The sequence below is a fragment of the Corapipo altera genome, unplaced genomic scaffold (assembly GCF_003945725.1).
Source record: "Corapipo altera isolate COAL_440 unplaced genomic scaffold, ASM394572v1 59, whole genome shotgun sequence".
NCBI lineage: Eukaryota > Metazoa > Chordata > Aves > Passeriformes > Pipridae > Corapipo > Corapipo altera.
Genome location: NW_020884917.1, coordinates 6476738 through 6502675, shown reverse-complemented (window position 1 = coordinate 6502675; position 25938 = coordinate 6476738). Strand labels below are relative to the sequence as shown.

The window sequence follows — 25938 nt, the reverse complement described above, 5'->3', positions numbered from 1 at the left end:
ATAAATGCCAGGCAAATCATTTAAAATAATTAAGCAAAGAGTGATACAAACAATGCTTTGCCCATCATGAAAGTCTGCCCTATCTCACCGACGCACACAGTTATGAGGCTTAGCACATTACTGGAGAGCGCATCTGTGACTTGTTCCAGTATAATTTTCTGTTTCTGTTTGGAAAAAAAAATTAATAGTGCAACTTCTAAGTGTGTGCATAAAAGACAAGAGCATGAGTAGGCTCTGCCATGAGAGAGAATCTCATGGATTCTCTCTCCCTTTCCTGTTATCACTTTGCTTTATTGAAAATATTCATCTAATTAAAAAATAAGTGTCTCTGTTCTTTATCTGGTTTTAATGAATAACTGGCTATGGGGGGAAAGATGGGGAAAACCTATCAATCCTCAAGAATGAAATCAGAATCACAAGAATTAACAGCCTGGTTCACAAAAGCTTTAATGTCCTAAAATCCTGCTTTCACTTCTTCTCAGTAAATAGCTAAGGGCACCACATGACAGTGGGGGCTTAATTGCTCTGGACCGCAATCTGTCCATGGAGGCAGATGTGTTATTCATTATGAGCTGAGTGGCATTCATGCCTAGGAGAACAGAAAGGGAGAAAAAAGGTGAAACACTATTTTTCTCAATAAATGAACCTACCTCTGCATGACATCATTTTCTACTTCCATCTAGTGGTCAAAAAGAGTTTGAAGGGCTTGTAATAGATACAGTCACATCAGCGAAACACAGCACAAGTTAATTTTCAACACATCGCAAGAGTTTGTGATAATAAATCATCCATATGTTTTGCCATATGAGGAACCCATCTAACTGGTACTGTAATATAGGTAATAATTGACTAATGCTGAGATGCTGTGAGATATTTAATTAAAACTTCTCACATCTGTCTCTTTAGTGTCATCATCTCTTGCCTGTACTGTACTCTTATCAGTAGTGCCATAAACATTTTCATACTGGGGCATTTAGCAAGTCTGAATCCCTTGCATAGGCATGTGTTTGTTCTCATGGACAAAGGCGGCCCACTCCTCTGCTCAAAGACCATGCCACTAAAAAGAATTACTTCTCCACTTTTAACCTGTGACTTCATCCAAGATGTGGCACTTGAGTAACTAGAGTTCTTTAATCAGCATGTGATGAAAGGTAAAAGAGCAACAACTTATGGAAGTGAGATGCCCTGTTTACAATTCTTGTTATAATATAGTCAGATAAAGGACATATGCCATCTATGCACACTGTAAATGCAGAATCCAATCAAGAATGCATTGTACAGCATTTTAGCAGGATGCTCTGCTTTGGTGAGGTAAAACAGCTCGAACTTTACCTATTTGCAAAAGTTACCAGCAGTGGATGGAGAAAGTGGATCATGCTGCTTTTGGTGTTGAAGAATTCTGAAAGCAGCCTGACTCGTCAGTCCCAAAGTTAAACATTCAGTGTTTCCTGACAGAAACTGGCACCAGTAAGGATGTGGCAGACAAAGTTCCTGATAAAGGAACCAACAAATGATAGCACTGATAACTTGTCTAAAGCTGCTGAGCTAAAGGCTGCATAGCTGACACAGGTAGCATAAAGATATATGATCGACAGTCGATCACTTTATACTATAAAAGCCCAGTTCTGCTTTTTAACAGCAGAACATATCCCTTTGAGGAGAGAGTGTAGAGATTCCTCCCTTGAGTGGGGATGTCCCTCAACGTTACTCCTTGAGGCTGAGTGCAAGAGATTTGCCCATGGTTTTTGATATGGGTGAGTATCATCAATCTCTACTTAATAAAAGCTAGCTTTGAAATTATTCATTTAATAAATAGTGCACTATTAATAAAACTATATTATGTGGTAAATAATTCTGACTAAAGTATTTTAGTCTAATCATTATCATCATCAGTTTAAATAAATAATTTATGTTACTCATGTAAATGTATTTGTTTTGTCATTCTTAATCCTGTGGGACAATGTCATATAAAGACTCGATTACACCTATATGACCTTTACATATAAACTGTTGACCAAGTCTGGGGCTGGGATTGGATCCAGCTGCACCCAGACTCCTCTGTGAGGAGGAGTTTAGAAAGTAAGGGAGTTCTTTTGGAACCTCATGACTCAACAGGAGGATCTTCCTGATAAACATTGTCCGAAGCTTCCATTCTGCCCATGACTGTGATTCAAAGTCACGGTCACAAGTCCATACCACACCCAGAATAAAAAAGACACAAAACCAGAATGTGCTGTCAAGCAGGAGAGCAGACAAAATAAGGAGGAGTTTTACCTGCAGGGTGAAGTTGAGAGACTGGAAAAGGCATTCATGGTTTTCCAACTGAACAAAGTTGGACGCTTCCACAGAATCGCCATAGAAAAATGAAGTAGGGAAGACTTCTCTGTAAGATCAAGATACAGATACAGTACGCTGAGTTTGTCACCAAAATTAAATATATTTATGTCCAGCTGACTTGCACCTTTGCTTTACAGTCATGTGAAATTCTATGGGACTATTTGATATTAATCTATTGTTCCTGATTTGATTTCTTCTTGGCAACAGTAGACTACATAAGCAGCATCTCAACTGACCTGGATTAACATCCCATCATTGAAGCAGACTTCATTACTTATCTCTTCTTCTCCTTTCCTATCACAAAACCTCTTCTCCAGGGCCCCTGCCATGGATGATTTGTGCAAGTCCCACAGCTTTTGCAACACAGGAAATCATTGCACTGTGAAGTCAATCTGAAGAAACAGTAACTAATAGGAATTATGTAACTTTCAGTTACATATTCACTGAAGTACATTTTCATAGCAAGCAGGAATAAACACTTGATTAATTATCCAAGTTTTACTACCTTTATGATTCAGAGATGGTTAAAGGAGAGAGTAGAGGGGATATAACCTGCTTTCAAGTTCAGTGGAACAGGCCAAGTTTCCTTAACCACTTTTATCAGCTGATCACACAGTAAAATGCAGTAGGATTTTATCAGAAATTACTTGGAAGCACAACACAGTACCTGGAAATCCTGCAGAAGAGGACTAGGAGTGCTTTAAGCATCCTTTGTGCATCCTTCTAATCTCAGGCTGTTCCACTGTCTAGAAATGGTCCTGGTGTAATTTCAAACAAACCTTGGTCCTCATCACTGCCTAAAACTCTGCTTCCTTCTCAGGTTGTCCTTTGGAGTCAGAGCTTTTTGAGACAGGATTTTAAGCCTGTTTAGGTACATTTACTTTTTTCCTGTCTCGCTCCTATGCCAGGGGTTGCTAGGGGAAACAGTGAGAGATAGATTTACTCCTCCCATTTACAGTGTTGTGCTAGAAGGCTTCTCCCAAACACGGTACAAGCCCTTCTGGACTATTTATGACCAGGAATGAAGTTTGTTCCCCTAGATTCATATAGGATAAATAAGGTTCAAAAAGACGTCTGAAAAAAGAGTATTGCTAATGTTACCATGCCTGGGAATGTTGTGCCTTTCAATAAATCCAACTTTTCTCTGTCAATTGGACTTTTCTGTGAACTTGAATTAACTAAACCATGTCTAAGAGAAAGAAAAAAATAATCCACATAGTCATTTGAGTGGGGTTTATAAATTCAGAGACCTTGTGCTTTAAAAAAGTACATTTTGAAGAGAAAGAAAAGAGCCCAACTTATATTATTTTTTGGCATGCAGTATTCTGTAGGTAACAAACAGATCTAACAATACAAATGAAAGTGTTCATATCTGTAAATCTGAACAAAAATCCATCTGTATCCAAGCATCAAGAAGCAAGGGATACAGAGTTAAATTTCTGAAGAATCTGTAACATTCAAAAACTTTCAGAACATGCTGCTGAGACTGTACTCTCAATGTGGAGGAGATTTTTGTCCTTGCTTTTTGTCCTTTGTCATCTTGTGAGGTTTGACAGTGCTTTTCATTTCTCTGAGCAGGCTCAAGCATACCTTTCATAGATTTTGAAAAGGATTTTATTTCCATGCAACAAGATAGAAATCAACTTTATGTGACAAAACCCAGTCTAGGCCATGAATCTGAGTTTACCCACCTTTTCAGTCAAATCCCATGTCAGTGCAAGTTAGCTTTTTTCCTACACATCTAGCATAGTAGTCAAGGAAATATTTGATTTCTACTGATGCCAACCAGCACTGGTCATTTAGACAATATCTATTGCCTGGGGGTTCCCATAGATGGTGGCTAAAACAGACACTGACCTTCTGGGGACATTGCTGATGAAGTTTTGCTTCCCCAGTATGTTTAGGAATTAATATCAGCTTTCTTGGTCTACATGAATGCTAATTCACCTTCAGTGACCAGGTCCCCCAGTGCCAACTCAAGTACTGTTTATGCTAGATGCCAAGTGGAAGGGAAGAGTTGCAACTACAAAGGCAGGAACTTGTACATGTGTAGCCTTGGGGAGAGGACACAACAACTATGTTTTATACACGTATTTCAATCAAAGGGTGAGTGATGCTCTCCAGTTCATAGTCAGATGCCTCGCAGACTAGGGAGTAGAGGGAGTGGAAAAATGAACAGAAGCAGAAGCAAATTCTGTTTGTGATATTAAATAGAAAGGCAAACAACCTTCACCAAGCTCCTTGAAATCCTGGAACATTTGACCCTAACCTTTGGCTTGGTGACTCTCAACCATTTCCTTAAAGACATGCCCTAAGAAATAGGCCATGGTTTACTTGTTCTTTTTTTTTTTTTTATTTTAAGGCCCATCAGATATAAAGAATCACTTGAATTCAAACATGACATTAAAATACCTACTATAAATGTGATGGTAACTAATTAGTATTAATTAGAAATGTGTGTAAAAGAGGTACAGTGTTGGAATTAATAAAATTTCCAGACACCAAATGAGGCTGTCTGTATGTCCAGAATTTGAGAAACAAGGAAAAGCAAGTCTGGCTACATGTAAACAAAGAGAAGAATTTATTTTTTCACTGAAAGACACCCAGCTATTATTATTGTTGTTGTTGTTATTATTATTATTATTATTAGTAGTAGTAGTAGTAGTAGTAGTGGTAGTGAGTTTGTTTTGGTGACTGATACTTACCCATTGATGGACGAAGCCACTTCATGCATCAGAGGTACCGACAGGGTTAGAATATTATCATGCAGAGATTCACTGCGTTCTAGGTTTCCACTATGCCAGAAAGGAAAAATAAACATTCTGCAAATTGACAGCATTTGCAATATCACACAGTTTCACAGCTACCATCTCTCTGCCTTGTACTCTGAGTCTCTCTATCTGAATGACGTCAGTTCCTTAAGAAGTCTTAAGAGTTACATTTGTTCACTCAGTCTTTGAGAGAGCAGACACATAAAGCATGTGTTTTGTGGCTGCTCTTCTATGGCTGTGACAGATCAGGCTCACAACAAAAAAAAAATGTTGGAACAAGGTGTGAATTCAAATGTCTGTGGGAAACTACAGCAGCCATCATACAGTGGAGAGAAACAAGGACATTTAGACTTTAATGCAAGCGTTCATTTTCTCCCAGTCTGACCGCATGTCAGTTTGTGAGGGTCCTCCAGACAGGGTCTTGACTCAGTAAATGAAAAAATGCTTTCAATGTATCTGCATTGTACTACAGCACGAATTTGGCGCCACTGCAAGCAGCTCTTTGGGTGAGACCCTTGCACTGAACCAGCCATAACCTCTCAGCAGTTCCACTCCCCTTTTCCTGTATTTAGCTGCCAAAATGAAAGTGCTTCTACTTTATATTTTCAAAGGCTGTTGCCTCAGCTGGTCAAAAGCAGAAAGAAGAACAAGAAAAGTGAGCAATTATCTCTCATTTGAGTCACTTTGTTTCACTGTGAACACTTAACATACGGGAAAGGTTCCTGAAATGCATGTCTAACATGCAAACCTGCAGCTATTCTAATTCTGATGGTGAGTCTGCTTGGTGGGTGACAGCTCAGAACAATCTGGAAAGATATGTTACATATATTTCCCATTTCTTTAGCTATGACTCTGGAATCACTTTTGCCTTGCAGTTCATTGGATTACTCACAAATCAAACTGGCAAAACAAAAGATAGGATCATATTTATTTGAGGAGAGTATCACTGAGGGCAGTAACATCCCAACTGATACCATGTAGATTATGAGTTGCTCAGATTACAAAAACAGAGCCTCCTGGCACATACATGCATAGATACAGTTCGGCTGTCTGCAACTGACACACTGGCCATGTCTGCTAAGAAAACTATGGCCCAGACAGTAAAACCCACAAACATTCGGTCCTGGAAAAAAAATCAGTTAATAAAAGCTCTTCCCCTGAATAGGCTTACAGAAAAATCCAAAATGGAGACCTTTCTCATCCAATACAAATACTGATATACCATGGTGGCAAACAGAATAGGTAAGTAGAATTCTATACAGGGTTCATGGATATGTTCTTATCTGTTTCTAATGGAGTTAAGGTACTGTCAGAAAAGAAGAATACATCTCAGTCAATTTAGCTCTAGAAAAACAGTAATCACCTGGAAGCAAAGAAGAGGGTTTGGGGTTTTATTGTAGTTTGTTGTTTTAGTTTTGGGGTTTTTTTAACAAATAGTGTAAAAGCAATGTAATGCAATGTTAAGTTCTTTCTCCAATTGATCTGTCCCACTACTGAACCAGTCTCTTGTTACAGATGCTACTGCCAAATTTGCAGCTTCAAGGCACAGGCTTAAATGGCCACTTGGATGGCAATACTTCCTTTCCCACAAGAGTGTGACATAGCTTCTCTGTGTCCAGCCATTTCTGCCACACCAGCTCCAGTTTTGTGTCAAAACAATGTCCTCACTCATTGCAGCCTGGTCACAGCACAGGCACCTCCTCTCCATTTCTTTATCATTGACTTTACCTCAGGGCTTCCTCCAACTCTTGTTACACTTATTTGACAGCAAGGGAATTGAGCAATTTGCCCAAAGTCACAGACAAAATGAGGGTAATCAGCACTGAGGCCTGCATTGCTGTCTTTGGAGGTTCAGCTGAATCATTCCAAACATAACTGTCACCCTGCTCAAACTTCTGGAATAAGAAACTTTCTCTTAACAACTCTGATCATGTATAAAAATTACTGTTTATTTCTTTGCTCCATCTAAAGGCACTGACTAGCCCTTCTCTCTGGCACAGCACAGAAATATGAGGAGTGAGGTTACATAGGGAAGTCCTGTGCTATCAAAGGCGGAGAAAATAGCTGGAAAACACTGGCTGGGCAAGTTTAAAGCACTGCTGACCCATCTTTGCACCAGCTGGAATTCACCCAGCATGTATTGATGTATCTGTCTGACTGAGACACATCACAGGGTCACCTAAACAACAGATTCACTTCTCCTCAGGGAGAATAAAACTTCCCTAATGCGGAAGACATGGTGATGCAAGGTCTCATTTTCAGTGTTTCATACCAGTCTTACATGCTGCAGGATCTGATCCCACCTACAGCTGTTACTGTAGGGGAAGACTATGCCTCATGAGAGTCACTCAGCAGCTGCTATATCTCATCTCATCTCCAGCCGTTTGGAGAAGTGTGATCCAGTTTGGGAGGAGAATTCAGGCTGGAGATCCTGATTTTGACATGGAAGAGTATGAAGTTGGCTCACTCACACAGTAAGTGGAAGCAGGAACTAGTCACAGATGCAGCACATCAAAGCAGAAGTTCATGGCCCATGTTAATGCAGCTGTGCATTGGTTCCCACATAGACCTTGACAGTGCTTGTGACTGAATCACCCACGGAGTCTGCTTCTTTGTAGTACATCATCTTAGGAGACACAGAGCACGTGTCACACCTTTTATTCTGCCCAACATAGAATGCCTATGATGCAAACTTGCCGTCAACCTACTTCCATGCCTGCTTCAAGTGCCCTGGGGGAAGTACCCTATTCAGCCATTTTCCGCAATCTGTCATAGCTCACTGAAGATCCAGAGGGGGGAAAAATAGACATGCAACTTTGGAACCTGTCAGTGAGATCCCTGACCATCTGACTAAAGCATTTATCTTTTTTGGTTTGGATCCAAGCATGCTTATTTCATTCAAATGCTGGAACAAATGGTTCTGTCTGGTGCTGATCATAAACTGAGCAGAGCTTGATACAGGGCCCAAAGAGATGGCCACTGAAACACAAGAGCCTTTCAACTGAGAGAATACAGATTGCTTCTTCAGAATTGCAACTGCCTGGCAAAGAAAACCTGTGTATGATCCTATCTCATTTTTCAGGAAGCTTCAACACATGCTTCCTCTGCATTATCCAAATATATGCATTTAGCCTGAGTAATTTAACCTAATTTACTATACATATACATGCCTACAACTAATATCACACAACTGTCAAGCATATGTAATACACACTTCATGCAATAAAGAATATCCAAGTCATCCAGACACATAAAGGTCCCCTTACCTTTGGGCAGTGACAAGGAAGGTAAGCGTTTCTTCCTGCCCAGACAAGTGGCTTGTGTCAAAGATCACACTGAACTCATACTGTGCAAAGAAAAAGCAGTAGTTAGAAATACTGCATAGTGTTTCAAAACGTATTTATTCTGAAACTTCACATATATTTTACTGGTCTAGTTGAACAAAAGTAGCATATTTTGATACATGTAAGAGATTTTCCTCTACTGCAGATTAACTTTTAAATCTTAGCCATTTTGCCTCTCATCAAATACTAGAGAGTTTGGTTTTTCCTTTCATTGAGAAAAGGCCTTTACTAGAATTGCCATTCAAAGATATTTCTTGAGGAGATCATTTGCCAGGGAAACAGTTTTCCAGTACAAGGGGATCACTACCTGAAACTATCTCAGCACCAATCTATATGTTTGCTGTTGAAGACATCTTTTACGGGAATAAAAATCACACCACAGGCCTGCAGAGACTTGGAGCAAGTGGTACAAGCTAAAGCAGCATTCAGGACACCCATCATAATGGGTGAAATCATGTGCTAATTCTGAAAAGAGAATTTACTTTGATGAATAACTTCTCCATGTAACAACTTTTCTGCCTAACTCCAAAATGGGTTTTGGTCAAGTGAAACAGTATCGAAATTCATACTAATTTCAACGGTTTACATTCTTACATTCTAGATAATATTTTGCTACTGCATTTATTTCTTCTATTCTGTTTAAAATATTTTTAGATGTTTCAAAAGACCATGAAACAGTCAATAAGACTAAGAAAACAAAAACTTTTGTGTTGGGTCAAAGGATATCCCAATTCAAATGGAAAGGATTAGCTCATGAAATTGAAACTTTCTGAAAAATTTCAGACTCTTTTTGTTTGGGTCATCCTAAAGTTATTCCCTATTTTCTCACCTTTCTGAGTTGGTCATTTATCCAGCTCAGTTTAGTGACAGAAAGAACCCAGCTGGATTTTTAAACATCATGAGAGAGTGCATCTTCTATTACTGAACAAAATCCTCTTTAAAAAATCTACCAGGAGACCATAATATGAAAAAATCATTAGTACGTTTTCATTGTAATTTGTATAAATTCAATTGCACTTTAATGTGAAAGAAGAGAAAGATAAAAACAGAGTAAGGCAACATAAATAAGACAGAGGGTTCTTTTCTAATTTTCTACAGAGGAAATATGCAAGCTTTTCACAGCTGCAACTCTTGTATTATTTTTCAAAAGCATTTTATTGCACTACACAGGGCACTGTCATTGGCTCTGTATGCTGGGAAAGAGGACAGCTACAGTCTGTAACCGTGAAAGGCTTGGATACCTGGGTTAGAAAGCTAGAGAAAGTATCAGTCACAGACATTTAATAGAGCAGTTTATTTCCAGCCACTCCTCGGAGACAGAGGTGAATGAACTGTTACTCTGCAAATTGCAAATATCACATTACCCTAGAATTTGATCTCATGAAAGGAAATCCCACACTGCACTTGAGGAAATCTGATTCCAGCAACTCACAGGCAATGCCCAGCTCCTCCTGTAAGAAAATAAAAAAGAACATGAGATGATAGATTTGGGGAGAAAAAGAGGATTGCCAAGAAATACCATTGTGATGACGTATTGTAGAATACTAAACATTTCCCACTATAGCACTGTGTAGCACTTCCTTACTCCACCTCAGTCAGACTAGTACTGGGAAGAAGACAAGTGTCAGAACCTTATTCTGAGCGATATATATATATATCTATAAGAAAATACCACATGACCAAACACATTAGAGCCAGGGGATCAGCCCAAGTACTTGGATAACTCAGACCATCAGTTCTGCCTCTGTTCATTAAAAGACAGCTTTCAAATAATCCAGAATACAAGTTTCCCAAGGTAGTTTTTCCAGATACCCATGCCATAAAAAGAGAACTGTGTCAGGAGACAGTGAGTAAGCCATGCCACACACAGATGCAGGAGAGAAAGTTAATGTCCTGGTGACATTCACTGCCCTGATCTCTTCCTCTAGTCCACAAAATGAATCATGTTCGTAAGGATACCAACCTTCTTTAGTGAGGCAATGGTGGCATAGATAAAGTAGAGGGATGATCCTCTTCTCATGCTAAACATTGACTATGAATATTGTCAATAATTCAAATGCCAATGGTTAGAGCAGCCCTATCCTGCTTGACTGGTGACTGAACTACAACAGAAATACTTCTGTTGAATGGAGAATATTTAATTGCTCCATAAAATAAGTGCCCGGCTTCAGGACAGCATATTCTCATCTCCAGATTATTGGGGAACAGTTTAATGCTCTGTCACTGTGGGCAAGTTCATCCTCACTAACTTTAGGAGTGGGATTCAACTCCAGAATCTGATATACATTTTTAGATGCCTACACAGCAAGTGATTGCTTTGTGATCTACATGTCACTGCTCCCATTGTAGTCAAAGGATGTAGAAAACTGTTCAGCAGACTAAATGCAGGTGTTTAATTTAGACTGGGCTGGATACCTCTCTAGGCCCTGCTGTTGACTACATCATCACTGGAACTACAGTATTGGTATGCAGCTACAATCCGAACACCGAAATTTTAGATATCTGAATCTATAAATTAACTTTATTCTAGACATGTAGCTGAGAATCTCTTAGCAACAAGACCTATGATTTATTTGACCTATTTTCAGTATTTACAGCAATTTGCAAAGCCCAGGTTCTGTTTCCTTGTGTACATTTCCCAAATTGCTTCAAATATGAGTTCTGCTTTAAATACGCACTTACAAGTTCCAGGGGTAACATTCTCAGTTGGAACAAGCACATGTGGAAGTAGCTTCCTGAACCATAAACATGGGTTATAAGCATCTCCAGGAAATGCCTCTCTGCCTTTCGCATTCTGACCCAAGCACAACTTTAGCACTTCACAGACATTTTTATTATTCTAAGTAGGCATCTGACAGCATTCAGATTCTTGACCTTTGAACTGCTTCCTGTGATAATCTGAAAGACAAGTCTCTTTTACCTTCAAAATCATGGTCCAAATCAGGGCCCACACTTCTAGAAAATGACAGACCGAATTCTTACCTGACTCAGACAGTGTTTCACTGGTTTCATGAGAAGCAAAAATAATGTAAGGAGAAAATCAATGCCTAATGGAATGATACTACTGCAGTACTACTAAAATGCCAGAGTAGTGGACTCCCCATTCAGATTCTTTTTGGATTTGTTTCCTTGCAATCTTCAGTAGGCTTCTATTTCCAGAAATACAAAAGATGGCACTGCTTAGCAAATGAAATACCTAGCTTCAGTAGTACGGAGCTGCCATCGTCATACAGTGCATTAGATTTTCTCCTCCATTTAACACAAAACAGAAAAACAAGTGCTTCATGGGTAAAGTGTCCCCTTCACTCCCTTTTCCTCTCAGCAATCTGTGAAGTTCTCAGTTTTATGCAAGAGAAAGTGAACACAAACTCCGAGGAGCTGCATAACCAAATGAAAAATTTCACAGCTGTTTCCTCTGGAAATATTCATGGTTCTGGGTTATTCAACTTCTCTTGTTAAGTGGGGCAAACTATGAACAATCTTTCATCAAATCCCAGCCCGTGTTCTTTCAAGAGGAGTTTCTAATTGCATAGCCGTCTCGTGGTGACAGTGACTAGACAGACCCAAGAGACTGCCTCCTCTCCTCAAGGCCATATCCCTTCAGAGATGTGAAACAACAAGATAAAAGAAAGAACTCTCATCTTGATAACAGAAGAAGAGCACTCGTTCATTTTGCATACTGGCGCCTTTGCAGCCCTGAGAGCTGGCAGGCTGCAGGTTTTATAATTTCTTGTTAAGCAAATGACAGATAACACAGCATTGGCTTATTTTGCTGTTGTTGCTTGGAAAAGTTTAATGGATGCAGTAAGATTGACTTGACCAACCTTCTGGCTTCATTAACATACCATCCAGTTCAATGATTAAGTTTGACTGTATCACACTAGTTCAGCCTTCCATACATTTATAAATTACACAGGCCACCCAGAAAACTTTTCCCATGGACTCCTTGCCTTGTTCCATGATTAGGATGGAGAAGCTAACTTAATGAGTAAATATTTTGGTTTTCATTCACTGCTCACTGTTTGGCTTCAGGCTTTATTTGCAGTGAGCTGTTTTGGAGGGAGAGAAAATAATTTCCTCCTATGGTGGCCAGCTCTCTAACACTCTCTCTCACTCTGTAAGCACTAAATGAACTAATTTTCACACTGTTCCAGCAGTCTGAAGGGTAGGTGCTGTCTTATCTTACAAATACGGAAGAGCAGTGCAACTCGGGGTTTACAGAAATTGTGGATGCCACTTCTCACCCATGTTAGGTAATAACGCTTTTTGTGAGCAATGCTTCTCTATAACAACACAACTCAGCTGAGAACTCAGCTTACTGCATGAGTTTCAAGTTTACATAGAAAACACAGCCAAAGGGGTTAGAAGTTTCCCTTCCAACAAGACACTGTGAAGGTTTATCTGGAAAACTTTGTTTTCTTTTTGAAACATTTCATAGCATTTTATACTTTTAGTCAATCAGATATATAGCCAGATAATTAGTCAAATAGCTGTTATACAGTTATTACTGTATAACAAATATTGACCTGGTTATGAGAAATATGAAGCTCAGGCTGACTCACAGTCTGTTTCTCAAAGTCCTTTATCACAGAAAGAAAAGTTCCTAATAATTATAACACGAGCAATGAAGCAGTCAAGTTCTAACTCCATTATAAGGAGCACATAGGGAAACAACCACTCAGATTCTGCAGTGTAATACTGTCAAACATAACCCCTGGGGTATGTGACTGGGGGAATAAGCAGAGGTGCAACAAATTGGCCTTATTTCTGGACATAAGTGTTTTTAAGTTTAAATATTATGTGCGGTTTCAACTAAGTAGAGCAGGAAGTTGCTAGTGATCATATTAATATGGTGCCTAGAAGCAGTGACTTGGCAATGTTGCAATTTGCTAAATTTAAGACTTGAGAGAGGAGAAATTTCAGCTCATGTTCTTCCCATCTCACTGCTGGTGCAGTCTGCACTGGGGGACACCAACTGTCTCCTTCATGGGCATCTTTAGCCAGTACCTGTCTGCAGAAGTGGGCAGCTGCTGAACATGGGAGCTCAGAGTACATCTGACTACAGACTGACAACATGGGATGTGCCTAGGAGCAGTGCCATCTCATATTCTTGTTCCTAACCCACACACTGCAAGCACTCAAGTCCTTACTGCCCAAAACAACTCAGATATCCATCAAAAGAAAGAAAGGTGCTCACACAATAATATTTTTAAGACAGGTAAACAAGATAGATCAAGCTGAATGCTTAAAACAATGCATTCAGCTTGGTCTAGAAAGCATTTTGACATGAGTAAAGCATTTCAAAAACATAGAGAAGATGCTGGATTATGGTATTGTTATCTTACTCTAGAATAATTCACAGGCAGTGTCCTTTGCTGGCTTCACCTAGCTAAACAGCTTCAGATTTTGCTCATTTTCTATCACAAAGATCATGACTGAACTGCAAGAGAACCACACATCTTTCAGGTCACATAAGAGATGCTATCAGTAAGGAGACAGCTTGTCAGAACTAGAACAGGTTGTACCAAGTAAGCCTTTCAACGCATGTATTTTGGCGTTTAAAAAGCCTGTCTTCCCTTAATAGTATTTGATGGCCCAGTATTCTCATGGTACAAAGGCAGCTGGAGCACAAAGCCCCTTATTAGAACCTGCTCAAAGGCAGCTGCCATTTGTCCCCCCTCCTCCCGAAACAAGCATTTTCAGAAGATTTTTTAAGTATTGTCTACTTTGACCTTGGTTAACTGCCAAATCTAAGACTTAAGAAGAAGGAAAAGAGAATGCCTTAAAAAAACAGCAAGAGAACTGCTGGTGAAAAAAAGCAGGCACAGGTCAGAGACTCCCATTGGGAGAAGGCTTCATGTTAACATATCAATGCCACATGCTGCTCCTAATTGAGTCCCTCTGCCTCAGTGTGGATGACCAAAACTGGTGACCATACATGAAACGGTACAGCCCAAAGATGGATACCAAAACTTCCTCAGCTTCATCTTGACTAATGGTTTTCAAATCAGATCACATATGGTTTTTTTCCCAAGTGAGTCTTGCACAGTTTGTATGGGATGAGTTATTGATTAGCCAGTACAACCTGACCATTTTCTGCCTCATTTAGGTCCAACCAAAACCCTCCAACCTTCCCAAGCCTGATCTGGCAGTTCATATAATCATATTCTGATTTTATTTTTACCACTCTTAGGGTCATTCCTTTCTCTCCTAAAGGTAGAACAACTCCTCTGAACTGACGCTGGCCTTGGCCTCAGTCCAGAATCATCACTCGACTTCCTCATATCCATGACTTTCTCCCACCCTATCCATGACTTGGTTGCAAGCTCCTTGGCTAAAACATCTCCTTAGGTAATCTTTCGCAGCCCATGAACTCCCCTTCAACACTGGTATTCCAGTACCACATTTTTATCTATCTGACCACTCTTCTACCAAATTATGACTATTAGGAAAAGCAAATATACGTAAAAGTACAGGTCACTTGTGTTATTTTGCACTCACCAGTGCTCTCACAGAAAGGTGTGAATTCAACTATCCTAACATTCATTTATGACCTACTAGCACTCTGCTTTTCTAAGCCCACAGGCTACCAATACATACTGCATCTGAAATGTCAACAAGGAAATGCAACAGAACAATACTAAACTTGCAAAAGGATGTGCCAGATATGGCTCTTGCTGATTTTTAAAATAAAATCATATCAATATAGTAAAGAGAAAGTTGTATTAGTTTCTGAACTTAGGGTAACTTCTGTACTGCTCTGAATACTATAGATTATCTGTGACAGAGTTCACTTCATACTTTTAAATACTCCTCTGATTACCCATTATTTTTTAATGAACTTTATATTAAAACCACCAGTGAAAGGCACTAAAACTTAATTGAGGAACTGTTAAAATAACCTGTATATTTTTTAGAAGGTTAGTTAGAAGGTTTGTTACAAAATATATTTGCCAGAAATTCATATTTCTCATCTCTAAACTCAAACTTTTTTGTTGTTGTTTAGATTGAAAAAAAAATCTCCCTTGTAAATCTTGGCTACTAGCGCATGCATTTTGGAACTGATGAGAAAATGTCCTGGAAGCCTTGATAATATGTTGGCAGAATACTCTTGTTTTGAAGATGTTGAGAATTTGCTTAACTTGTTAGGATTTTTTTTCTGATACTGTATTGTTTTCCAAAGGATACAAAAGCAGAACAACAAGAGTGAATACTGGGGAACCCTGCATTTCTTCTAAGAGCACACACTCTTATTATTTCTGTTTGTGTTGCTACTAGTTTTCTTGTTCTGTGATATCTGAACCATTGCAGTTGACATCACAGGGGATCATGAACAGTATCCTCATCCAGAAGTCCTAAATCAAATATGCAAAGAAAATATCTCAAAAGAGGGCTACTTGCTCAGTCCACTTCATGCTACACTAAGCCGCAAAAGTTAGGTATTACGCATTTACCTACTATATCCTCCCCAGTATACAGACTTTACAACTAACTCCTCCCATTAGTTATTTGGAAATTTTCTGGCCTGCTCCAAAGATAGTACCATTGGGTACTGGGAAAATTTTCTAAATTCGTACAGTTTTTTTTTATCATCATGGATCCTGACTTAAAACACATACCTCAGTAATTCCAACTTGTACTTTTCATGAGTAGGGATACCTTCCCAAATGACAGTCTAGATGAACATCTGGATGTTTCGTTCCACACAACAGGGCAATTATATAGAATGGACCTGCAATTTAAGAGCTTCTTACTTTTGGGAGATATCATTGAACATATGTCTGCTCATAGCTGGTAATCTGCTTCCTATATATGGGTAACATAAACACCTCCCAAGTCAGGAACCTAAAATAAAGTCTCACCTCTCTGATGATGTTTGAAATGGTTTCTTCCAATCACTCTTCATAATCTCGGTCTAAGCCCTTCAGTTGTACTATCAACAACTTGTGGGTTTCCCTAGGGTTTGGAGAGCAGAATTTTTATTTTGCTCCTACCCTTATCTCTCCCCATCTCACAATTCTCTAAAGGCCTTCACTGAGGCTTCAAGGATACGAAGATGCACCAATTAATTTAACAGCTACCTCCTGAACGTACTAATGTACTTTCTTTCCACAGCAACTGAGGTCACCAAAGAATGTGGGTCACATGTGCAGTGCAATTATGGATGCCTGAACTCATACAAGGTTAGGAATTTTTTTCAAATAAAAAGTCTGGCTCAGACTGAGTTTCCCTATGGCTGAGAGCAAGTACAGCTGAAAGTAGTTTAATCCTGGAGGCCCCCTCATGTGCATACAGCTTGGTTCTTCTAACACAAAATTCCATGAATACCACACTTTCCTCTAAAATGGTGCTTTGTTGGTTATTTTAAAACTACAACAACACAAAGAGGACTAGTGGTATTACTGACTGGAAACTGACCAGCACTGTACAATAATTTAAGTAAAAATCATCTGAAATGACTGAAATGATGGGTCTGATCTACTTCAGATATCTCTTAAAAGTTGCTCTGATTATCATCCTCAAAAGCCTTTTGGGCCTTGTTTTTCTTCGGATAATTAGCAGTCTGATGTCTCCTTTGTCTCAGTACTCTCTGGTAGCTGAGCAGACAGCATTTCCTCCATGTTTCTGAGCAAGACCTTGCCAGGCACAGACCTTCCCCAAGTTCGTCAGCCCACTGCCAAAGGCAGCATCAACTCACATTTGGATATCTCAGTATCTCACAAAATGAGCCTGCAGTTTTGGGGCTTGGTGTTCCCTCTTTTGCTCATCTGTTTCAAGAGTTCCAAATGCACAGAGCTTTCAAACCCCCACAGCCATAAGTGCCCAACTTTCTCAACACTGCACAGCCAGGGATTAGACAGGGAGAACTGTGCACAGTGTTGGGATGCACTGCTTCTCTGAGGCCAGCTTCTCAGGCAGTGGCTGTGACACACGGTAGTGGCACCAGGCCACCTGGGAGGGCCACAAGGCCTCTCATGAGTTATGAGTGTACATTCCAAGCTGGGAAAAAAAAAATCCTGTTACTGATAGTAGCTTTGAAGATGGACTGCAGTGGTTGGCACAGGTGGCCATAGCTTTAAAAGCAACAACGGGTCCAGGAAAAATTCTCATGTGCATTTCAAGGAGTTTCTGCTCTCAGAGTGAAAATCCCATGAGTTTTATTCCATTTTTTAGAAACACAGATTACTTGGCAACTTCAAGCAAACACCTTGTGTTCAGAAACTCTTCTGTGTACAGTTCTCCGCTAGCCAAAGCAAAGTATGTAATGGAATCACTCATAAGGAGGAAAAAGATGTTCATGATGGAAAGAAATTAAAATGGCTTTACTCTTTAACGTAACAGTTCTGGATCTTCAGCTTCACACATCTCATCTATTGTAAATAATTTCCAAACACAGGTGGAATGCGAAGTAACAATGTGAATAATGTGAAGGCCAAGTCAATGATAAATCAGCATCAATAGCAACTATAATGTGAAAATTATTGTTATTCATTACCTGCTATTCCTAGATTTCCTAGACTCAATACAGACTTGCTCAGCTAGACATTGTCATGAAACTAGCATCTATCTAACGTCTTGAATGCAATGATTGAAGAATATTGGATATCAAATCAAATTATACAATGAAACAAAAAGATTTTGTGTGTGCATTGCATAGGTCTGTTTTTAAAAGCGTCACAGAGACTGAAAGTTTTCCTTTACTTTTCAACACATAGATATTCCCCTAGCAAACCAAATCAGCAAATATTACACTTCATAAATTCTACAAATTGCTGTTTCACCAGCAAAGACCCTTGTCATCCCAGTGCTTAACGAGTGAGCAAAACCACATACCTGAGTATGCTGACGTGCACACAACCAAATGTGCATATGAAGATGTGGGGCAGTGGGGCATTCTGTATTCTGCTAATGAATTGATCCTTTAATTCATTAAGAGAAAATAAATTTGAAAGGGCACTGGGGAACCTCAACAGTTGTTTCATAAAAAGAACTAGAGAGGAAAAAAAAGTTTTCTTTAGGAAGAAATTTCCTGTCCTATTCCATGACCTCATTAGTAAATGCTGTAGGCACACTCCACCCCAAACCCAACAAGTCAGGCTTCAAACATCTTGGATTTGCTCCTTATTTTGTGAAAACAACTCTTTCTATATAATTAATTAAAGCCTCTTGCCTCTTCCCTCTCCTTCCTCAATGGAAGTTATCTACAGATCATGAGCTCACTGATCCCAGTCAACACGGCAAATCTTTGAGCAAAAAAGGAAAGACAAAAGCTTTTCTATTTACTGGATATTCCCAACACACTCTCACATAAACATTTATCTCAACTGACGAAAAGCTAGTGCAGCAAATTTCTAGAGCACAGTACCTCAGAAGCTGAAGAGGCAACAGAAATTGTTCACTCAGCTCAACTGATTAAACCCCAAAACAAGTTTCAGAACCAACCAACAAAGCTTCTTTCATCTTTTAAGGGACCTGTAGGGAAGGGGGTGAAACCATAAGGAATAAGGTGCCACCCTGAGAAGTTCCACCTCCTTTGCTGACACATTAGTTCCCATTTTAACAGACCAATTAGACTTTATCAATTTTCACTGTACTACACCAGCTAAATCTTTCTTTTCCCTACTTGCTGACAACAGCTGAAATTATTTTTTTCAACATATAGGAAATAATCCAGGGAACATCACCAAGATACACTGTCCCCACTGAGCTGTTAGGTCAGCTAACCCTCACTGATTGTGAGGTTGGCCACATTTCAACTATGTTGCTTGGCTAGGCCTGACTCTATGACCCTTTTCCATATGTGTTAATGTACAGTTACACATACTCTGCCAGCAGAACGGGAGCTTAAAGGTCAGACTTGCAACTACCCACACAACAACACTCATCCACTGGTGCACAACCTGGGTGCTATTAATAACATAAGGAATGCCATTTAAATGTGGACACAGTGAGCCATATGACTAAGTCGCATAGAGCTTTTAATTTGGGACAAACTGATAGCATCCCCCAAGTACAGAACAGTTGCCTATTTTATGGTTGTGGATAACCAGTATCTCCAGTGGAGTTGACCAGGTGAGTAATGGCTGGAGACAGCAGACTTTCCCTGTAATGTCTGTAATATGTCTCATAAAAATTTGGAATAGAGAGCCTTATATATTCCTTCCACAGACAGTGGGACAAAAGCAGTCATAGAGGAAAATAATTCTCATCAGAGTAAATCTGTATTTTCTGGAATCTGTCTCTTAATGACAAGTTTGTATTTCTGAGGTCAGCCCACTTCCACAGCAGCAATTACTACCTGAGAGGTAACATCTCAGCTGACACCATCAGTCTGGGAACTCATGCTAGGGCTCTGCAGATACCTTCACACCCCAGGGAAGTTTCATTAGCTCAGGCTTGACACTCATGCCTCTTTTCAGAGTGCAGGGGGCTGCTGGTCCTGTCAGGATAAACGCAGGCTCCTGGAGGCCTCTCTAGCCTCTGAACATAACCCAAACCAAATGTCTTCCCAGGGTCAGAAAGCTCACTCAACCTTTTTCCTCCCATCTTTATGAGCCTCTAATGTTTTCTAGATCCCACACAAGAGGAATCATCTGTGCTGAAAAGCTGCAAGGAGGCCAGCATCTATCTTGACTGTAGGCACTGGAAACCTCTCAAGGAAGACACTTGTCATGCCATTTTCTGGGCATTTTGCTGTCTGAGGCTTTGGAGGAGCACATAAGGGCTGGAGAGCTTTTCTCAATCACTTTCTGCCAGCACTCCTCCTTGCTCTTAACACTTGTCTTGGGCTGGAAGTGGCTTCAAGATGGGAATTGTCTGCTTCCATGGAAGAACGATAGAGGAAATGTTGGAAGAAGGTCAGTACCAGCTCCAAAGTCAGTTCATTCATTTTCTACCAAAAAAGAAAGAGCATTCTTTTCATGGGAAGAATTCAGATGAAATCCTCTGTCCCTTGCAGTATTTAAGCAAAACTCACCTTGAACAGGTTGTGGTCACTTGCACTTGAATCCCTCTCTGGTTTCTCCCTCTTGCAAATTGACTTCCTCTTTCATCCTTCCTTCCTTTAAAGGATGCTAAGCAATGACGAGATACTTCTAACAAGACAACTTCACTTAAGACTGTATTATTATAATTTGTCTCTTGAAAGTGGTCCTTCTTGTTTGCTGTGTCACTTCTCTTCTTTAGAGAACCAAGAAAAGTGAGAACAAAAGTGCTGCCTGCTGGTAGGATGGAGCAGTTACTGACACTCCACAATTAAAAAACAATTAAAAATATAAACTAGTGAAGCATCAAGCTTGGAATATAAGAAAGTTTTACAAACTCAAGTTACTGACTGAATAGCTTAATATAATTAATGTCTTTTATCATGAAGAAATAACTAGCATTCTAAGCCTGTATGAATTCATGTTTTATAAAACCAAACAAAAGCCATTCCACTGATTCAGTTTTTACCTGTCCTTTATAATCCTCACTAAAGAATCAGGGTCATAACTCCTATTAAGATACAAGTGCCTTTGAGGTACTGGAGCATGTCCAGAGAAGGGTAGCGAAGCTGGTGAAGGGTCTAGAGAATAAGTCATATAAGGTGCAGTTGAGAGAGCTGGGATTGTTTAGCCTGGAGAAAAGGAGGCTCAGGAGAGACCTTATTGCTCTCTACAACTATCTGAAAGTAGGTTGTAGCAAGGTGAGGGTCAGCTTCTTCTCCAAGGCAACTACAGACAAGACAAGAAGAAATAGCCTCAAGTTGTGCCAGGGGAGGTTCAGGTTGGACATCAGGAAGAATCTCTTCACTGAAAGGGTGGATAAGCATTGGATGGGCTGCCCAGGGAAGTGGGAGAGTCATCATCCCTGAAGTGTTCAAGAAACTACTGGATGTGGCAGTTAGTGCTATTGTTTAGTTGACATGATAGTGTTCAGTCAAAGGTTGGACTCGATCTTGAAGGTCTTTTCCAACTTTAATGACTCTATGATTCTAAGTACTTTCTATAGTGGAAAAATGTAATTATTCCTTGGAATAGAAAGACAAATAATTCCTTGCTTAAAACTTTCATGATTGTATCAGAGCAGGTAAGCTACATCAGGTACCTTTGCAGATATCTGACCTTGCAGATATTTCCAAAATATATGTTGGTCCTGTTGCTATACTCCTTGCCTTATAAAGACATATGGATAGCTTCATTGTTGCAGCCTCACCAAAAAAACAAACAAAAAAGGACAAAAATTAAAGGGAGTAATAACAAAGCTAAGACTTAAAAGTCTTGAATCAGAGCCAACACAACTGGAAACACCAATAATTCAACCCAAACACAGTCTCTTTACATCAGGTATTTGTTTTTATAGACACAACTTACTTCCGCATGAGTTTTCCATCTCAATATTGGAAAATATGGCATCAGTTTTACCACAAACACTAATCATGCAAATAATTTCATATTCTTATTTTCAAGGACCAGTGTCATGAGTTGCACAAACCATACATGGTGTGAAGCACCCCTTCCTCTTGTTCGCTTCCTACAATAGACAGCAGGAGAGCAGAAAAATTTCACTGCCACTCCTAATCCACTCAGCTGATTTACTAGACACCTTCCCAAGCTACTGAGCTAGGCAGCCATCTTGGAAAAAAACTTATTTTGTTGTCATCATTTGAAATAATGTTTTCATTTATTTCAAGATACATAAAGCTCTCCCTTCCAAAGGCATGAGATATTTCCTGGCATGATGTGGGCAACAGTCTTTTGCATTCAACAACAGGACTAGTAAATAGGAACAAAATAACTGGGAAGCAAGCTGGCTAGATGAACTCCTTCATCTCACTGCAGATAGATGTATACACGTGCTCACGCACACACATATCTCACACTACTAAATCGTGGTTGAATGCATATTAACAGAGAGATTGTTTTTTAATTATTACGGTAATTACTGTGGTGGTTTGACCCTGGCTGAATGACAGGTGCCCACCAAAGCCACTCTATCACTGCCCTTCTAAACTGGACAGGGGAGAGAAAATAATGTAAGGTCCATGAGACAAGGACAAGGAGAGATCACTCATCGATTACTATCACAGGAAACCAGACTCAACTCGGGGAAATTAACTGAATTTATTACCAATCAAAATCAGAGCAGAATAACGAGAAGTGAAACAAATGTTAACAAAACCTTTCTCCCACCCCTCCCTCCTTCCTGGGCTCTACCTCCTTCGCCTGGAGAGGCACAGGGAGACAGAAAATGGGGGTTACATTCAGTTCATCACATTGTTTCTGCTGTTCTGTCCTCTTCAGGTAGAGGAGCCCTTCTTCTGCTCCAGTATGGGATCCCTCCAACAGGAGACAGTTCTTCAAGAACTGCTCCAGTGTAGATCCCTTCCATGGGAGTCCCTTCCTTCAAGAACAGGCTGCTCCAGTGCAGGTCCCCAAAAGGGTCACAAGTCCTACCAGGAAATGTGCTCTAGCATGGGCTGCTTTCTCCATGAGTCTGCAGGTCCCTGCCAGGAGCCTGCCCCAGCATGGACTTCCCATGAGTTCACAGATTTCTTTTGGGCATCCACCTGCTCTGACGTGGGGCTCCTCTACAGGCTAGAGGTGGATCTCTGCACTCCCCTGGACCTCCACGGGTTGCAGGAGGACAACCTCCTTCACCATGTTCATCATGGGCTGCAGGGGAATCTCAGCTCTGCTGCTTGGATCACCTCCTCCCCTTCCTTCTTTGCTGACCTTGGTGTCTGCATAGTTGTTTCCCTCACATATTCTTACACCTCTCTTCTCTGGCCACAACTACATTTGCACAATAACTTCTTTTCTTTCTTAAATACATTAATACAGAGGTGTTACTACCACCTCTGACTGGCTCAGCCTTGGCGAGCAGTGCGTCTGTCTTGGAGCCGGCTGGCATTCGCTCTCTGAGAAAATTGGGGAAGCTTTCCAGCAGCTTCTGACAGAAGCCACTCCTATAGCCCCACCTACTACCAGAACCTTGCTACACAAACCCAATATAATTATATGCATTTTTATTCTACAACAAAAACATATCTTCAAAACACCGAAAATTAAAAGCAGAAACAAAAGATAAATGGCACTTATCTTTTGGATAATATATGCCCACATATACTGTAAGACAATCTTTTGTGTATAAGGCTTCAATTATAATGAATATTGGTGTATTCAACTGCAACACAGCTATTTGATCTTAGTGTTACAAGATGATATATATTAAGAAATGCTTAAATTCATAACGAATTCAGAAAATAAATTCAAGTGTCATCAACTACGCATAGTTTGATGAAAAAGTAAATTAAAAACCTCACAAATAATTGAAAAAAACCCCAAACTCACAATTAAAACCAAACTGGATTAGAAAATACAACCAATAAAATCCAGCCTTACCCTGCTTTCCTGCTCTTCCGTCCTTCACTGGTAGTAATTTTCAAGTGTAAATAATAACATTAAGTAACAACAATAATAATGAGCTTGGCACTGGGCATTTTCCTGGAATTAAAAAACCTTAGCTCAACATACAATTCGCAACAACCAAAGCCAAATCTGAAACCCCAGGAAATGCCTTTTGCAAACACACACAGATTTGGGGGTTTTGGTCTTTCAGAAACTCAAACACAGTGTGCATTAGGATATTTTCCTGGAAAAACCTTATGACATCATAAATACCTTGTAACCCAGGAACAATGCTGAAATGTAGAGGCATAATCCATTACCTACAGCACTGGGATATTGAAACAGGCTTATTTAACATATATATCTCCTGTTTTTAAAAGGAAAGCTTAGCAATTCACTGTAAGGCTTTAAGAGGTGCCACACTACTTTATAGAGCAGCTTTTTAGTTCACTCCTCCTTTTCCCTTGCTCAGTGGAAAGCACTGTGTCTGCAGATTGTTATGGCCAAAAGTCAAGTGCAAGTTTTCTGGCCTCCTCCCAAACACAGGCTGCAAAAGTGCTGCTGGCTGGGAATGCGCTGGGCTTGGCATCCCCTGCAGCCTGACTGGGTGCGGGGTTGCAATGAAGAGAAGGTCCCCTGCTTGCCCTCAGAGCCTGCAATGAAGCCAGCTGAAATGCTTCTCCCTCGTCTTCCCTGTTGTGCTCAATACCTCTGGTTTTGATGAAATGCCACAGGAAGCTCTCTCACAAATTCTCCCTCGTCTTCCCTGCTGTGCTCAATACCTCTGGTTTTGATGAAATGCCACAGGAAGCTCTCTCACAAAAAAAAAGAAACCACAACCAGATTTGGAGCCGCCTTCAGACAGGGTTTAATGCACCTGCTTCTGCTAAAAGGAACACAGACTAATGTTAAACCCAGGGAAAGGAAAGTTTGTGATTTCTTAAGAAGCACTGCCCCCCCCTCGGATTTTCAGCTAAACACTCTTCACATCTTTACTCACATTTTTGACTGTGCAGCTGATTTTTTTAAGTCTTTCTATAGCAAAACTGTGGTTGACTTCAGAGAGGCTACAACTTAAGTATGCCTACAGGACCATGTCTTGTGCTTAATAAGATTAATTAAAGAGGGTTTTGTTTTTATCTTATCAGGTTCACAGGAGAAATCCAAACAATCAGGTGAAAGAGAGCAATTGGCACTATTTCCAGCCACAGAGCACTATGACTATAACATCCCACAGGACTAAGCAATGCAAATACATACATATATACACATGCATATATAATATATATGTTTATATATACTATAAAGATACATATATATTTGTTTAAAATTCTGTTGGATTTTCCTCTCAGGGTGTCATTTATCTTCTGACAGCTGCCTGTTTTAAAAGTCACTAAAAGAAACTTCTGAAAAGGGAACTGACCTTTCATACCAGAAACTCAATAAACTTTAAGTTTCAAGTTTCAACAAAAACAAACCCCCATTTCTTGTTGTAACGAAAGCCACTGAAAGCTGTGCAAATAAATTCTTATTTAAGTCTTTTGTAGAAGATATCAAAGGTTGGACAATTTTAAGCTTCATCCTAAGAACACAGGAGACGAACCCTCTCCCACAGATTTCTCACCTCAAACATTGGCAAGTCTCTGTCCACTGAGTTTAAGTGCAAAACTTGATAATGGAGAGAGACGCTGGGACACAGGAAAGGCACTGGTGATTTTTCCATAGGGACAGCATAACCTTTAACTAAGCACATCCAAGATCAAGCGTATTGAGCTCACTGTATACTGGGCTCTACCCTCTGTGAAGGGTTTTTACCTTTCTTCTAGTAATGCAGTTTATCAAGATAACAGTCTAGATGGTGGTGGTTAGATCTCAGCAACAGAGGCAGATGAATCCCTTTTCCAAAGCCCTCTCCCATTACTTGGCACTACTGCAACCATGGCAGTGGCTCCCAGCTCTGTGAAGCTCCTGAAAATGTGCAGAGAGCAGCAGCTTGCCTGGTGGGCCATGCAGGGACTGAAATAGATGGGCAACTGCTGCCTGTGGCTCAGGGAGTCCTTCTACACCCCTTGAAGAAGTATCATAAGTTCAGGACTT

At 40.0% G+C, this 25938-nt stretch overlaps 1 protein-coding gene across 1 annotated transcript in view; it reads right to left on the bottom strand.

Annotated features, from left to right (window-relative positions):
- ITGA9 (integrin subunit alpha 9) overlaps positions 1-25938 on the bottom strand; it is a 215333-nt gene that overhangs the window by 47179 nt on the left and 142216 nt on the right. Inside the window, exons 19-22 of the mRNA XM_027655964.1 lie at positions 9817-9903; positions 8375-8454; positions 5043-5132; positions 2275-2383 (exon numbers count right to left, since the gene is read on the bottom strand). Of these exons, the coding sequence (XP_027511765.1) occupies positions 2275-2383; positions 5043-5132; positions 8375-8454; positions 9817-9903 (366 nt within the window). The remainder of the gene's footprint in view (positions 1-2274; positions 2384-5042; positions 5133-8374; positions 8455-9816; positions 9904-25938) is intronic.